Genomic DNA, 14718 nt, shown 5'->3' with positions numbered 1-14718 from the left:
CCCCCCTCAATTCCCTTCTCCCTCCCCCCCACCCTCCCACACCTCTCCCCTTTGGTAACTGGTAGTCCCTTTTTGGAGTCTGTGAGTCTGCTGCTGTTTTGTTCCTTCAGTTTTCCTTCATTGTTATACTCCACAAATGAGGGAAATTATTTGGTACTTTTCTTTCTCCGCCTGGCTTATTTCCCTGAACGTAATACCCTCTAGCTCCATCCATGTTGTTGCAAATGGTAACATTTGTTTTCTTCTTATGGCTGAATAGTATTCCATTGTGTATATGTACCACATCTTCTTTATCCATTCATTTACTGATGAACATGTAGGTGGCTTCTATATCTTGGCTTTTTGTAAATAGTGCCGCAATAAATATAGGGGTGCATATGTCTTTTTGAATCTAAGAAGTTGTTTTCTTTGGGTAAATTCCTAGGAGTGGAATTCCTGGGGCAAATGGTATTTCTATTTGTAGTTTATTGAGGAACTCTCCATATTGCTTTCCACAATGGTTGAACTAGTTTATATTCCCACCAGCAGTGTAGGAGGGTTCCCCTTTCTCTGCATCCTCAACAGCATTTGTTGTTCCTTGTCTTTTCGATGTTAGCCATCCTAATTGGTGTGAGGTGGTATCTCATTGTGGTTTTAATTTGCATTTCCCTGATAATTAGCAATGTGGAGCATCTTTTCATGTGCATGTTGGCCATCTGAATTTCTTCTTTGGAGAAGTGTCTGTTCAGATCCTCTGCTCATTTTTTAATAGGGTTATTTGCTTTTTGGGTGTTGAGGCATGTGAGTTCTTTATGTTTTTTGGATGTTAATGCCTTGTCGGGTACGTCATTTACAAATATATTCTCCCATACTGTAGGATGCCTTTTTTTACTGATGGTGTCCTTTGCTGTACAGAAGCTTTTTAGCTTGATGTAGTCCCATTTGTTCACTTTTACTTTTGTTCCCCTTGCCTGAGGAGATGTGTTCAGGAGAAAGTTGCTCATGCTTATATTTAAGAGATTTATGCCTGTGTTTTCTTCAGTTTTATGGTTTCATGACTTACATTCAGGTATTTGATCCATTTCGAGTTTACTTTTGTGTATGGAGTTACACAATAGTCCAGTTTCATTCTATTGCATGTAGCTGTCCAGTTTAGCCAACACCAATTGTTGAAGAGTCTGTCATTTCCCCATTGTATATCCCTGGCTCCTTTATCGTATATTAATTGACCATATATGCTTGGATTTATATCTGGGCTCTCTATTCTATTCCCTTGATCTAAAGATCTCTTCTTGTGTCAGTACCAAATTGTCTTGATAACTGACTTTGTAGTAGAGCTTGAAGTCGGGGAGCAAATCCCCCAGCTTTATTCTTCTCAGGATTGCTTTGGTTATGTGGGGTTTTTTTGTGGTTCCATATGAATTTTAGAACTATTTGCTCTAGTTTGTTGAAGAATGTTATTGCTATTTTGATAGGGATTGCATTGAATCCCTATATTGCTTTAGGCAGGATGGCCATTTTAACAATATTAATCCTTCTATTCATGAACATGGGATGTATTTCCATTTATTGGTATCTTGAATTTCTCTCATGAGTGTCTTGTAGTTTTCAGGGTATAGGTCTTTCATCAACTTGGTTAGGTTTATTCCTAGGTATTTTATTCTTTTTGATGCAGTTGTGAATGGAATTGTTTTTTGATTGCTCTTTCTGCTAGTTTATCAGTAGTATACAAGAATGCAACAGATTTTTGTGTATTTTGTATCCTACGACTTTGCCGAATTCAGATATTCTAGTAGTTTTGGAGTGGATTCTTTAGGGTTTTTTATGTACAATATCATGTCATCTACGAACAGGGACAGTTTAACTTCTTCTTTGCCAATCTGGATGCCTTTTATTTCTTCATGTTTGTCTGGTTGCCATGGCTAGGACCTCCAGAACTATGTTGAATAAAAATGAAGCGATTCTGCATTCTTGTCTTGTTCATAGAGGAAAAGCTTTCAGCCTTTCACTGTTAAGTAGGATGTTTGCTATGGGTTTGTCATATTTGACCTTTATTCTGTTGAAGTACTTGCCGTCTATACCCATTTTGTTGAGACTTCTTAATCATGAGCAGATGTTGAATTTTGTTGAATACTTTTTCAGCATCTATGGAGATGATCATGTGATTTTTGTCCTTCTTTTTATTGATGTAGTGGATGATGTTGATGGATTTTCGAATGTTGTACCATCCTTGCATCCCTGAACTGAATTCCACTTGATTATGGTGTATAATCCGCTTGATGTATTTTTGAATTTGGTTTGGTAATATTTTGTTGAGTATTTTTGTGTCTGTGTTCATCAGGGATATTGGTCTGTAGTTTTCTTTTTGTGGGGTCTTTGCCTGCTATTAGAGTGATGCTGGCTTCATAGAGTGAGTTTGGAAGTCCTCGCTCCTCTCCTATTTTTTGGAAAACCTTAAGGAGAGTGGGTATTAGGTCATCTCTGAATTTCTAATCAAATTCAGCGGTGAATGCATCTGGTCCAAAAGTTTTGTTCTTAGGTAGATTTTTTATTACTAATTCAATTTCATTGCTGGTAATAGGTCTGTTCAGATATTTGTTTCTTACTGGGTCAGTCTGGGAAGGTTATATTTTTCTAAAAAGTTGTCCATTTCTTCTAGGTTCTCCACTTTGTTAGCATATAATTTTTATAGGATTCTCTAATAATTCTTCATATTTCTGTAGTGTCCATAGTGATTTTTCCTTTCTCATTTCTGGTTCTGTTTATGCGTGTAGACTTTCTTTTTTTCTTGATAAGTTTGGCTAGGGGTTTATCCATTTCCTTAATTTTCTCGAACGACCAGCTCCTGCTTTCATTGATTCTTTCTATTTTATTCTTTTCGATTTTTAAATTTCTGCTCTAATCTTTATTATGTCCCTTCTTATACTGTCTTTGGGCCTCATTTGTTCTTTTTCTAGTCTCATTAATTATGAGTTTAGACTGCTCATATGGGATTGTTCTTCTCTCCTGAGGTGTACCTGTAATGCAGTGTATTTTCCTCTTAGCACAGCCTTCTTTGCATCCCACAGATTTTGCAGTTTTGAATTATTGTTGTCCTTTGTCTCCATATATTACTTGATCTTTTTATTTGGTTATTGATCCATTGATTATTTAGGAGCATTTTGTGAAGTCTCCATGTGTTTGTGGGATTTTTCATTTTCTTTGTGTAATTTATTCTAGTTTCGTACCTTTGTGTTCTGAGAAGTTGATTGGTACAATTTTAATCTTTTGAATTTACTGAGGCTCTTTTTGTGGCCTAGTATCTGATCTATTCTTGTCATGTTCCATATGCACTTGAGAAGAATGTGTATCCTGCTGCTTTTGGGTGGAGTGTTCTATAGATGTCTGTTAGGCCCATCTGTTGTGATGATGTGTTGTTCAGTGTCTGTCTCCTTACGTGTATTGTGTCTGGTTGATCTGTCCTTCGGAGTGAGTGGTATGTTGAAGTCTCCCAGAATGAATGCCTTGCTTTCTCTTTCCCCTTTTAATTCTGTTAGTATTTGTTTGACATATGTAGGTGCTCATATATTCGGTTCGTAGATATTTAGAATACTTATATCGTCTTTTTGGATTGACCCCTTATCATTATGTAATGTCCTTCTTTGTCTCTTGTTACTTTCTTGGCTTTGATGTCTGTTTTGTCTGATAGAAGTACTGCAACTGCTGCTTTTTGCTCCCTATTGCATGAAATATCTTTTTCTATCCCTTCACTTTTAGTCTGTGTGTGTCTTTGGGTTTGAAGTGAGTCTCTTGTACACAGCATATAGACAGGTCCTGTTTTTTTATCTGTTCAGTAACTCTTATATCTTTTGTTTGGTGCATTCAGATTACTGATAGGTATGTACTTACTGGCACTGCAAGCTTCAGATTTGTGGTTACCAAAGGTTCAAAGGTAACTCCCTTACTAAGAGTCTAATTTAACTCATTTAGTATACTATTACAAATTTAATCTAAAGGTTCTTTTTTTTTTCCTCCCTTTTCTTCATCCTCTATACTTTATATATTAGGTATCATATTCTGTACTCAGTTTGTCTATCGTTGGACTGACTTTGGGGTTGATTGATTTGATTTTGCATCTGCTTAGTAATTAATTGATCTACTTTATTTAGTATGGTTTTATTTCTTCTGGTGATAGCTATTTAGCCTTAGGAACTTCCATCTGTAATAGTCCCCTCTAAAATGCACTGTAGAGACAGTTTGTGCAAGGTAACTTCTCTCAACTTTTGCTTATCTGTTAATTGTTTAATCCCTCCTTCGAATTCAAATGATAATCTTGCTGGGTAGAGTATTCTTGGGTCGAAGCCCTTTTGCTTCATTGCATTAAATATATCATGCCACTACCTTCTGGCTTGTTCGTTTTCTGTTGAGAAGTCTGATGATAACCTGATGGGTTTCCTTTGTCTTTGATCTTTTTTCTCTTTCTGACTTTTAATACTCTTGTTATTATCCTTGATATTTACTGTTTTAATTATTATATGTCTTGGTGTAGTCTTCCTTAGGTCCCTTGTGTTGGGCAATCTGTGCACCTCCATAGCCTAAGAGACTATCTCTTTTCCCAGACTGGGGAAGTTTTCTGCAATTACCATCTCAAAGATACTTTCTTTCCCTTTTTCTCTCTTCTTCTTCTGGTATCCCTATAAAGCGAATATTGTTCTGTTTGGATTGGTCACGCTGTTCTCTCAATATTCTTTCATTCCTAGAGATCCTTCTTCCTCTCTGTGCCTCAGCTTTTTCCTCTTCTCTAATTTCTATTTCATTTACTTTCTCCTCTACTTCATCTTATCTGCTTTTATATCCCTCCATTGTATGTTTCATTTCAGATACTGTATTCCTGAATGTTTTGGATCTCATTCCTGAATTCCTCCCTGAATTCTTGAATATTTTCCTATAGCTCCATGAGCATGTTTAAGATTTTTATTTTGAATCTTTCAGGAATATTGATGAGTTCAGTTTCATTTGACCCTCTTTCTGGTTTTTGTGGGATTTGGGTTTGAATGAAGTTGCTTTGATGTTTCATTTTTGTAGATGGTGCCCTGTAGTCCCCAGAAGTTCTACTGTCCAGAGCTGCTCATCCCTTGGAGCAATGGCAGGGGTCGCAGGGGAGTGGCGCTGGTGCCTGTCAGGAGGAGAGGTCTAACCTGCTTCCTGGCCGCAGTGCCTGCCTCTACTGCCAGGGCCAGTGGGCAGAGCACACAGGGAAAAGCTCTGTGGTTTGCACTTGTAGCTGCCATAGGCGGGGCTGCCTTCTGGCTGGCCTGGCATAATGGCAGGGGAGCTGGTTTGTGAGCCTGTGCCAGCCAGGAGGAAGGCGCAGCAGTGTGCATATCTCAGTTGGAGGCCTCAGAGCTACATAGCCAACCAGGGGGATGGAGCACCTGAAGGTCCTAAAAGTTCCCAACCTGCTGGGCAGAGTGTGCCCGGACAATATTGTCCACCTGGCCTTTCTCCCTAGTAGCAAGCTCTGTGCAATCGTTGCCCCTTTAGGAGCCCTTTCGCTGTTGGGTATTCTCTCAGACTGCCCACCTTTCTTTTGTCCCAGAGCAGCCCTATGTGGATCCCTGTTTTCCACAAGTAGCTACATAAGAGTCTCAGTCTCTCCAGGTATTCCGCCCATCTTAGATTTCCAACCCCACTATCTCCAGAGCACCGTGTAATGTAGGTTCATCCTCCCAGAGCAGATCTCCAGGGCTGGGTGTTCAGCAGTCCTAGTCTTCCACCCCCTACCTGCTCCATTTCTCTTTCTCCCTCCAGTGAGCATGTGTTCCCCCCTGGATTACAGCTTTGGTATGTTTTCCTTCTCCTTGAAGTCTGCTGGTTTCCCCAGGTGTAGACAGTCTGCTATAGCCTTCTTCCTGTTGCTCTTTTAGGATTTGATGTATTTGTTATATTTCCATATCATATGTGGTTTTGGAAGGTTTCTGTCTCACCTCTCATGCCACCATCTTTAATCCCTCATCATCTAGGGAATCTTGAAGGAATTTCTTAGAAATGCCATTTGTGGGATTAAACCTGAAACTGGATGAGAAAGAGGAATTAGAATACTTGGGTGTAGTTAATGCTTATGTCTAGGCTCAATGTCTAGTGTGTATTGCACGTAATTTTCTTCAGTGCTTAACTGGACAATAAAGACAAGTGGGCTTTCACAAATAGAGCGACTCCACTTGACATGGACAGCGGACCCAGAGCTCATACTTACTCTCGTCTCTCTTTCATGGATAGGCTGTCTTTGTGAACACCAGCTCTCTCAGGACTTTCTAATTTGCTGATTGCAAATGGTGTCTGGGATTCCAAGCTTTAGAACTAGATAAGGTGATCTGATGAAACCTTGGATCAACCTATTTAAGTGCAGGTTTTAATTTTCATCGCATGACGAACTTTGAGTTTTATTGCCAGCTTTATTAGGTCAGTAGCCTGAGATCCTAGTAGCTTTAAAAGTTGTTAAGAATCCATCATCTTGTCCTTAAGATCTGTTAACACAATTGTATTTTGACCACACCTGGACAACACCTCTCCTACTTGAAAGATTATAATAAATAATAAGACTGTATTTGTGGTTTGATAAAGTAGCAAGGTGTAAAGAATTCTGACTTTGTAATTCAGCGTTTGATTCTAGCAGATTAATTTGTTTGGATTTATTAAATTTCTGTAATGTGCCAAAGATGCCTTTTGAGTTTTATACTGTAAGCATCTGGTTTTCAGGACCCCTCAGACAAGATGAATATTTTCATTCATTAACAGCTATAGGTTCAGTCCCCATTTTGTGCAAGTACTGAGAATAAAACAGAGCCCCTGCTTCTGTGGAGCTCATAACCTGATGGGGTAGAACCAGAAGTCAGCCTTCCTGATATCATGCCCTGGCCCATCTTACTGTGTTGTTTCATAGCTTCCCAGCCTGGGCTGCAGTCCAGTGATAGAGTAATAGCCTTACCCTACTGCCATCCTTGGAGGTCCTGGGCCTTGAGTCATCTCACACCCTCTTACCAATCTGTGACAGCACAGGAAAAGGGAGGCAAGGACGTGCATATTCTTTGGCGGATCTTAGGAATAGCTGGAGAGGTGCCAGGTCTTGCCTCCTGGTCTATGCAGTGGAGTTTGCAAGGGCCTCAACATGATGTCCCCTAGCTGAGGCTTGAATGGCCACACATCCACACCAGCCTCAGTTCCCCTCTCTACCTGCCTGTTGTGTTGCCACCTCTGTCAGCATTATCATTCCAGCTACTGACTTGTTATTTGTTCTCCATTTTTCTTGCAGCAGATCCCTTGCCCAGGCTTGAGGAGAAACCACAAAGTGTTGGTACTTCAGAGGGGGTGTACCTCAAACAGCTACCTCACCCACTGCCAACCCTGCAGACCGGCCGTCCCAGGCAGAGCTCACCACAGGAGAGGGAGATGGAGTGCTCAGAGCTCAAAAGTGACGCCCTAGACCCTGGAGACAGCTGTAAAGCAGCAAAGAGCAAGACTGTCTGGTCCTCTGAGAGCAGCTGTACCGGCCCAGCAGCCCAGGGGTGTATGAGGGACCTCTCCACTCTGACAGATAGAGGGTCTCTCCCCGAAAACGGAGTGATTGTTGAAGCGGCCCCTTGTGGGCCAGAGGGGAAGGGCCTTGGTGGTAATGGTTCAGAAAAACCACTTGGCCCCAGGGGCAAAACTTTGCAAGAAACCATGCCATGTACCAGACAGAACCCAGCCACACCTCCCAGCACAGACCCCAGTTTGATGGGAGGCACCGCAGGCCAGTTCTCTGCCTTGTACATGCCTGGCCTGGAATACCCGAATTCACCTGTGCACTACCACGGCAGCCCAGGCCTGCAGGCTCTGGGCCCTCTCATGGGAGGAAAGCCTTCCATATCACATCCACAACATTTTCCCACAAGGGGCTTTCAGCCTAACACCTCTCATTCTGGACTCTTTCCCCGCTATCGACACCAAGGAGTGAGGTATACGTACCCACCACCTCAGCCTTCCTACCATCACTGTCAACGGACTCCTTTTTACCCGTGTCCACGGGGCTTCTCTGACTGGCAGAGGCATATCCATCCCGCAGGCAGCCTGGGTGGGCCACCACCCAGTCAGCCTCCCCAACCAGGGCCTCTCTTCTCAGATAAGAGCGCCATGACTAACCTGCCGGGCTGCGAGACACTGAGCACTGCCTTAAGCTCCCCAGCCCGCATGGGCGCGGTGGCAGCCAAGGTGCTTGCTGCTGATGGGCAGAACCCTGGTCCGGAGGAGAAGCTGGATGAATCTGTGGAGAGGCCAGAGAGCCCCAAAGAGTTTCTGGACCTGGATAACCAAAACGCAGCCACCAGGCAACAGAGCTCATTGTCCCCCTGTGGGTACCTTTACAGGGCTCCTCCACCTTTGAGTTCAGGGGCGGAATTCGGTTCATCCGCTTTCCCTCCCCACGGTGTGGTGCTCCAGGCAGGGCCTCCTTACACGCCTCAGCGGCTGGCTGGTCATTTCCAGCCCAGGGCGTATGCTTCCCCAGTGGCTGCCCCCCCACCTCACCATCCGGCAGCCACCCAGCCCAATGGCCTCTCTCAGGACAGCCCCATCTACCGCTGCCAGGAAGAGGAGCTGGGTCACTTTCAAGCTGTAATGATGGAACAAATTGGCCCTGGGAGCAGAATGAGGGGAACTTTCCAGGAAATGTACAGACCATCAGGGTAAGATTGCCACAGATTGCTTTTTTACCATAAAAAAGAATAGCGGTTAGTTTTAAAAAGAAGAATCACCTTAGGAATGAAGATAAACTTCAGTGGTGTAGGACCAAGAAAAGCATGTAAGTTGTTGATGCTGGCGGGTTGCTGGATACACACAAGCACACCTCACTTCATTGTGCTTCACAGATACCAGTGTCTTTTACACATTGAAAGTTTATGGCAATCCTGCAAGTCTTTCGGCTCCAGGTTTCTAACAGCATTTGCTCACATGTCCCTGTATCACATTTTTGTAATTTTAGCAATATTGCGAACTTCTTCATTATTATTATATTTGATATGGTGATCTGTGATCAGTGATTACAACTCTGAAAGCCCACATGATGGCTAGAAATTTTTTAGTAATAACGCATTTTTTTATATATAAACACTATATATTTTTGTTGTTATCATTAATCTACAATTACTTGCAGAACATTATGTTTACTAGGCTCCCCCCTTTACAAAGTCCACCCCATAAACCCCATTACAGTCACTGTCCATCAGCGTAGTAAGATGCTGTAGAATCACTATTTGTCTTCTCTGTGTTGTACGGCCCTCCCCATGCCCCCACCCCCACATTATACATGCTAATCATAATGTGCCCCCTTTCTTTTTCCCTGCCCTTATCCCTCCCTTCCAACCCATCCTCCCCAGTCCCATTCCCATTGGTAACTGTTAGTCCATTCTTGGGTTCTGTGATTCTGCTGCTGTTTTGTTCTTCAGGTTTTCTTTGTTCTTACACTCCACATATGAGTGAAATCATTTGGTACTTGTCTTTCTCTGCCTGGATTATTTCACTGAGCATAATACCCTCTAACGCCCTCCATGTTGTTGCAAATGGTAGGATTTGTCGTCTTCTTATGGCTGAATACTATTCTATTCTCTATATGTACCACATCTTCTTTATCCATTCATCTACTGATGGACACTTAGGTTGCTTCCATTTCCTGGCTGTTGTAAATAGTGCTGCTATAGACATAGGGGTGCATCTGTCTTTTTCAACCTGGGCTGCTGCATTCTTAGGGTAAATTCCTAGAAGTGGAATTCCTGGGTCAACTGATATTTCTATTTTGAGCTTTTTGAGGAACCTCCATACTGCTTTCCACAATGGTTGAACTAATTTACATTTCCACCAGCAGTGTAGGAGGGTTCCCCTTTCTCTACAACCTCACCAACATTTGTTGTTGTTTGTCTTTTGGATGGTAGCCATCCTTACTGGTGTGAGGTGATACCTCATTGTGATTTTAATTTGCATTTCTCTGATGACTACCGACGTGGAGCATCTTTTCATGTGTCTGTTGGCCATCTGAATTTCTTCCTTGGAGAACTGTCTATTCAGCTCCTCTGCCCATTTTTTAATTGGATTATTTGCTTTTTGTTTGTTGAGGTGCATGAGCTCTTTATATTTTTTGGACGTCAACCCTTTACAGAGTTGACATTTCAGATCTGTCATTTATGAATATATTCTCCCATACTGTAGGATGCCTTTTTGTTCTATTGATGGTGTCCTTTGCTCTACAGAAACTTTTCAGCTTGATATAGTCCCACTTGTTCATTTTTGCTTTTGTTTCCCTTGCCCGGGGAGATATGTTCATGAAGAAGTCGCTCATGTTTATGTCCAAGAGATTTTTGCCTATGTTTTTTTCTAAGAGTTTTATGGTTTCGTGACTTACATTCAGTTCTTTGATCCATTTCAAATTTACTTTTGTGTATGGGGTTGGACAGTGATCCAATTTCATTCTCTTACATGTAGCTGTCCAGTTTTGCCAGCACCATCTGTTGAAGAGACTGTCATTTCCCCATTCTATGTCCATGGCTCCTTTACGTACATTAATTGATCATATATGTTTGGGTTAATATTTGAACTCTCTATTCTCTTACACTGGTCTGTGGGTCTGTTCTTGTGCCAATACCAAATTGTCTTGGTTACTGTGGTTTTGTAATAGAGCTTGAAGGTGGGAAGCGAGATCCCCCCCCACTTTATTCTTCCTTCTCAGGATTGCTTTGGCTATTCGGGGTCTTTTGTGGTTCCATATGAATTTTAGAACTATTTGTTTGAGTTCGTTGAAGAATGCTGTTGGTATTTTCATAGAGATTGCATTGAATCTGTAGATTGCTTTAGGCAAGATGGCCATTTTGACAATATTAATTCTTCTTAGCCAAGAGCACAGGATGAGTTTCCATTTGTTAGTGTCCTCTTTAACTTCTCTTAAGAGTGTCTTATAGTTTTCGGGGTATAGGTCTTTCACTTCCTTGGTTAGGTTTAATCCTAGGTATTTTATTCTTTTTGATGCAGTTGTGAATGGAATTGTTTTCCTGGTTTCTCTTTCTGTTAGTTCACTGTTAGTTCATTGTTAGTGTATAGGAGAGCCTCAGATTTCTGTGTATTAATTTTGTATCCTGCAACTTCGCTGAATTCCGATATTAGTTCTAATAGTTTTATAGTTGAGTCTTTTCGGTTTTTTATGTACCATATCATGTCATCTGCAAATAGTGACAGTTTGCCTTCTTACTATACTGATCTGGATTTCTTGTATTACTTTGTTTTGTCTAAGTGCCATGGCTAGGACCTCCAGTATGTTGAATAACAGTGGGGAGAGTGGGCATCCCTGTCTTGTTCCTGATCTTAGAGGAAAAGCGTTCAGCTTCTCGCTGTTCAGTATGATGTTGGCTGTGGGTTTGTCATATATGGCCTTTACTATGTTGAGGTACTTGCCCTCTATGCCCATTTTGTTGAGAGTTTTTATCATGAATGGATGTTGAATTTTGTCGAATGCTTTTTCAGCATCAGTGGAGTTGATCATGTGGTTTTTGTCCTTTTTGTTGATGTGGTAGATGATGTTGATGGATTTTCAAATGTTGTACCATCCTTGCATCCCTGGGATGAATCCCACTTGGTCATGGTGTATGATCCTTTTGATGTATTTTTGAATTCGGTTTGCTAATATTTTGTTGAGTATTTTTGCATCTATGTTCATCAGGGTTATTGGTCTGTAATTTTCTTTTTTGGTGGGATCGTTGCCTGGTTTTGGTAGTAAGGTGATATTGGCTTCATAGAATGAGTTTGGGAGTATTCCCTCCTCTTCTATTTTTTGGAAAACTTTAAGGAGAATGGGTATTATGTCTTCTCTGTATGTCTTACAAAATTCAGAGGTAAATCCATCTGGCCCAGGGGTTTTGATCTTGGGTAGTTTTTTGATTACTGATTTAATTTCTTTGCTGGTAATTGGTTTGTTTAGATTTTCTGTTTCTTCCTTGGTCAGTCTTAGAAGGTTGTATATTTATAGGAAGTTGTCCATTTCTTTGAGGTTTTCCAGCTGGTTAGCATATAGGTTTTCATTAGTATTCTCTATTTTTTCTGTCTGGTGGATCTATCTTTTGGAGTGAGTAGCATGTTGAAGTCTCCTAATATGAGTGCATCGCATTCTATTTCCTCCTTTTGTTCTGTTAGTATTTGTTTCACATATGCTTGTGCTCCTGTGTTGGGGGCGTATATGTTTATAATGGTTATATCGTCTTGTTGGACTGAGCCCTTTATTATTATGTAATGTCCTTCTTTATCTTTTGTTATTTTCTTCATTTTGAAGTCTATTTTGTCTGATACTAGTATTGCAACACCTGCTTTTTTCTCTCTGTTGTTCGCATGAAATATCTTTTTCCATCCCTTGACTTTTAGTCTGTGCATGTCTTTGGGTTTGAGGTGAGTCTCTTGTAAGCAGCTTATAGATGGGTCTTGCTTTTTTATCCATTCTATTACTCTGTGTCTTTTGATTGGTGCATTCAGTCCATTTACATTTTGGGTGTTTATTGAAAGATACATACTTATTGCCATTGCAGACTTTAGATTCGTGGTTACCAAAGGTTCAAGTTTATCTACTTTAGTATCTTTCTGTCCAACTTAATTCGCTTTTTGAGCTGTTAAAACACTGTCTGATGATTCTTTATTTCTCTCCCTTCTTATTCCTCCTCCATTCTTTATATGTTGGGTGTTTTATTGTGTGCTCTTTTGTGTTTCCTTTGACTGCTTGTGTGGGTAATTGATTTTATTTTTTGCCTTTAGTTAGTATTTGGTTGGTCTGCTCTCTTTGCTGTGATTTTATTTTCTCTGGTGACATCTATTTAGCCTTAGGAGTGCTCCTGTCTAGAGCAGTCCCTCTAAAATACCCTGTAGAGGTGGAGGCAAATTCCCTCAACTTTTGCTTGTCTGGGAATTGTTTAATCCCCTATTCATATTTAAATGACTCATGCTGGATATAGTATTCTTAGTTCAAGGCCCTTCTGTTTCATTGCATTAAATATATCATGCCATTCTCTTCTGGCCTGTAAGGTTTCTGTTGAGAAGTATGATGATAGCCTGATGGGTTTTCCTTTGTAGGTGACCTTTTTCCTCTCTCTAGCTGCCTTTAAAATTCTGTCCTTGTCCTTGATCTTTGCCGTTTTAATTATTATGTGTCTTGGTGTTGTCCTCTTTGGATCCCTTTTGTTGGGGACTTCTGTGTACTTCCATGGTCTGAGATACTATTTCCTCTCCCAGTTGGGGGAAGTTTTCAGCAATTATTTCTTCAAATACACTTTCTATCCCTTTTTCTCTCTCTTCTTCTGTTACCCCTATAATGCAGATGTTATTCCTTTTGGATTGGTCACACAGTTCTCTTAATACTGTTTCATTCCTAGAGAGTCTTTTATCTCTCTGTGCGTCAGCTTCTATGTGTTCCTGTTCTCTGGTTTCTAAGCCATCAATGGCCTCTTGCATCTCATCCATTCTGCTTTTAAATCCTTCCAGAGTTTGTTTTATTTCTATTCTCCCTCCTTAGCTCTTGCTTATTTCTCTGCAAGTCCATCAGCATGGTTATGACCTTAATTTTAAATTCTTTTTCAGGAAGATTGGTTATGTCTTTCTCCCAGGTTCCTTTTCAGGGGAGACTGTCTGGGTTAATCTGGTCTGTATCAAATTCTTCTGCCTTTTCATGGCAATAGAGATAGTCGTGGGTAGTTGGCACGTGTCAGCTGGGAGAACGTCCCTTCTTCCTGGTTTGTGGCCTTCCTCTCCTGGGAGAACGGTGACCTGTAGCGGCTTGTGCTGGGCAGTTGTGCACAGACCGGGCCTCTGATTCTTGCCCGGCTGCTGTAAAGGAAGCTCCGTGCTGGGTTGCTATGGGTGTGGCTGCTCTCAGGCTGCCACTCCGCTATGGCAGGGCCGCACCATAGTGGGAATGGGTGGGAGGCTGTTTACCACCTTGAGGGGCCTCGGAGCTGCACTGCCACCCAGGGTGTTAGGGCGCCCTGCTTCACCGGGTTCCCAGCTGCTGAGCTGATTGTGCTGGGATGCTTCTGTTCAGCTGTGCGGTCCCTGTCTCTTTAAGACTTTCAAAAAGCACTCTCTTTTCTTTGTCCCAGGGGTGCCGGCTGCAGGGACCCACTCACAGATTTTACTGTCCCATTCATTCCCTAGTATCCAGCACCTTGCGCACTGTGTGTGTCTGTGCTCCTGTGCAGATGGCTAGGGCTGGGTATTTAGAAGTCCTGGGCTCCCTCTCCCTCCCCGCTCCGACTCCTCTCATCCCGCTGGGAGCTGGGATGAGGGGCGCTCGGGTTCTGCCAGGCTGCACCTTGTGTCTTTCCCCCTTCATGAGGCGCAGTGTTCTTGCAATTGTAGATGTAGTCTGGCTATTGTCCTGTATCTTCTGGTCTCTCTTTTCAGAATAGTTGTATTTGTTGTATTTTCAAAAATATCTATGTTTTTGGGAGGAGATTTCCGCTGCTCTACTCATGACGCCATCTTGGCTACTCCCCAGTAACGCATTTTTTAATTTAGGTGTGTACATTATTCTTTTAGATATAACTGCATACATGTTGGACTGTAGTATAGCATAAACAGAACATTTCTGTACTAGGAAACCAAAAGCAATTCATCTGACTTGCTTTATTGCAACACTATCTTTACTACAGTAATTTGGAATGGACTGGCAATATCTCTGAAGTGTGCCTGTATTAGCTTTAG

At 41.7% G+C, this 14718-nt stretch overlaps 1 protein-coding gene across 4 annotated transcripts in view; it reads left to right on the top strand.

Annotated features, from left to right (window-relative positions):
• LOC118935839 (chromatin remodeling regulator CECR2) overlaps positions 1-14718 on the top strand; it is a 216767-nt gene that overhangs the window by 195185 nt on the left and 6864 nt on the right. For 3 of the 4 annotated variants that reach the window (XR_008993900.1, XM_057492554.1, XM_057492555.1), the window contains one exon: positions 7271-8681. Coding sequence is in view for 3 of the 4 variants with exons in the window: in XM_057492554.1 (XP_057348537.1) it covers positions 7271-8681 (1411 nt within the window). In the remaining variant the exon portion in view is untranslated. The remainder of the gene's footprint in view (positions 1-7270; positions 8682-14718) is intronic. The other variant, XM_036932493.2, reaches the window with a different exon arrangement.

Source organism: Manis pentadactyla, chromosome 14, assembly GCF_030020395.1.
Source record: "Manis pentadactyla isolate mManPen7 chromosome 14, mManPen7.hap1, whole genome shotgun sequence".
In the NCBI taxonomy this organism is placed as follows: domain Eukaryota; kingdom Metazoa; phylum Chordata; class Mammalia; order Pholidota; family Manidae; genus Manis; species Manis pentadactyla.
The sequence above is the reverse complement of the archived record's forward strand: the minus strand, read 5'-3'. Positions and strand labels throughout refer to the sequence as shown.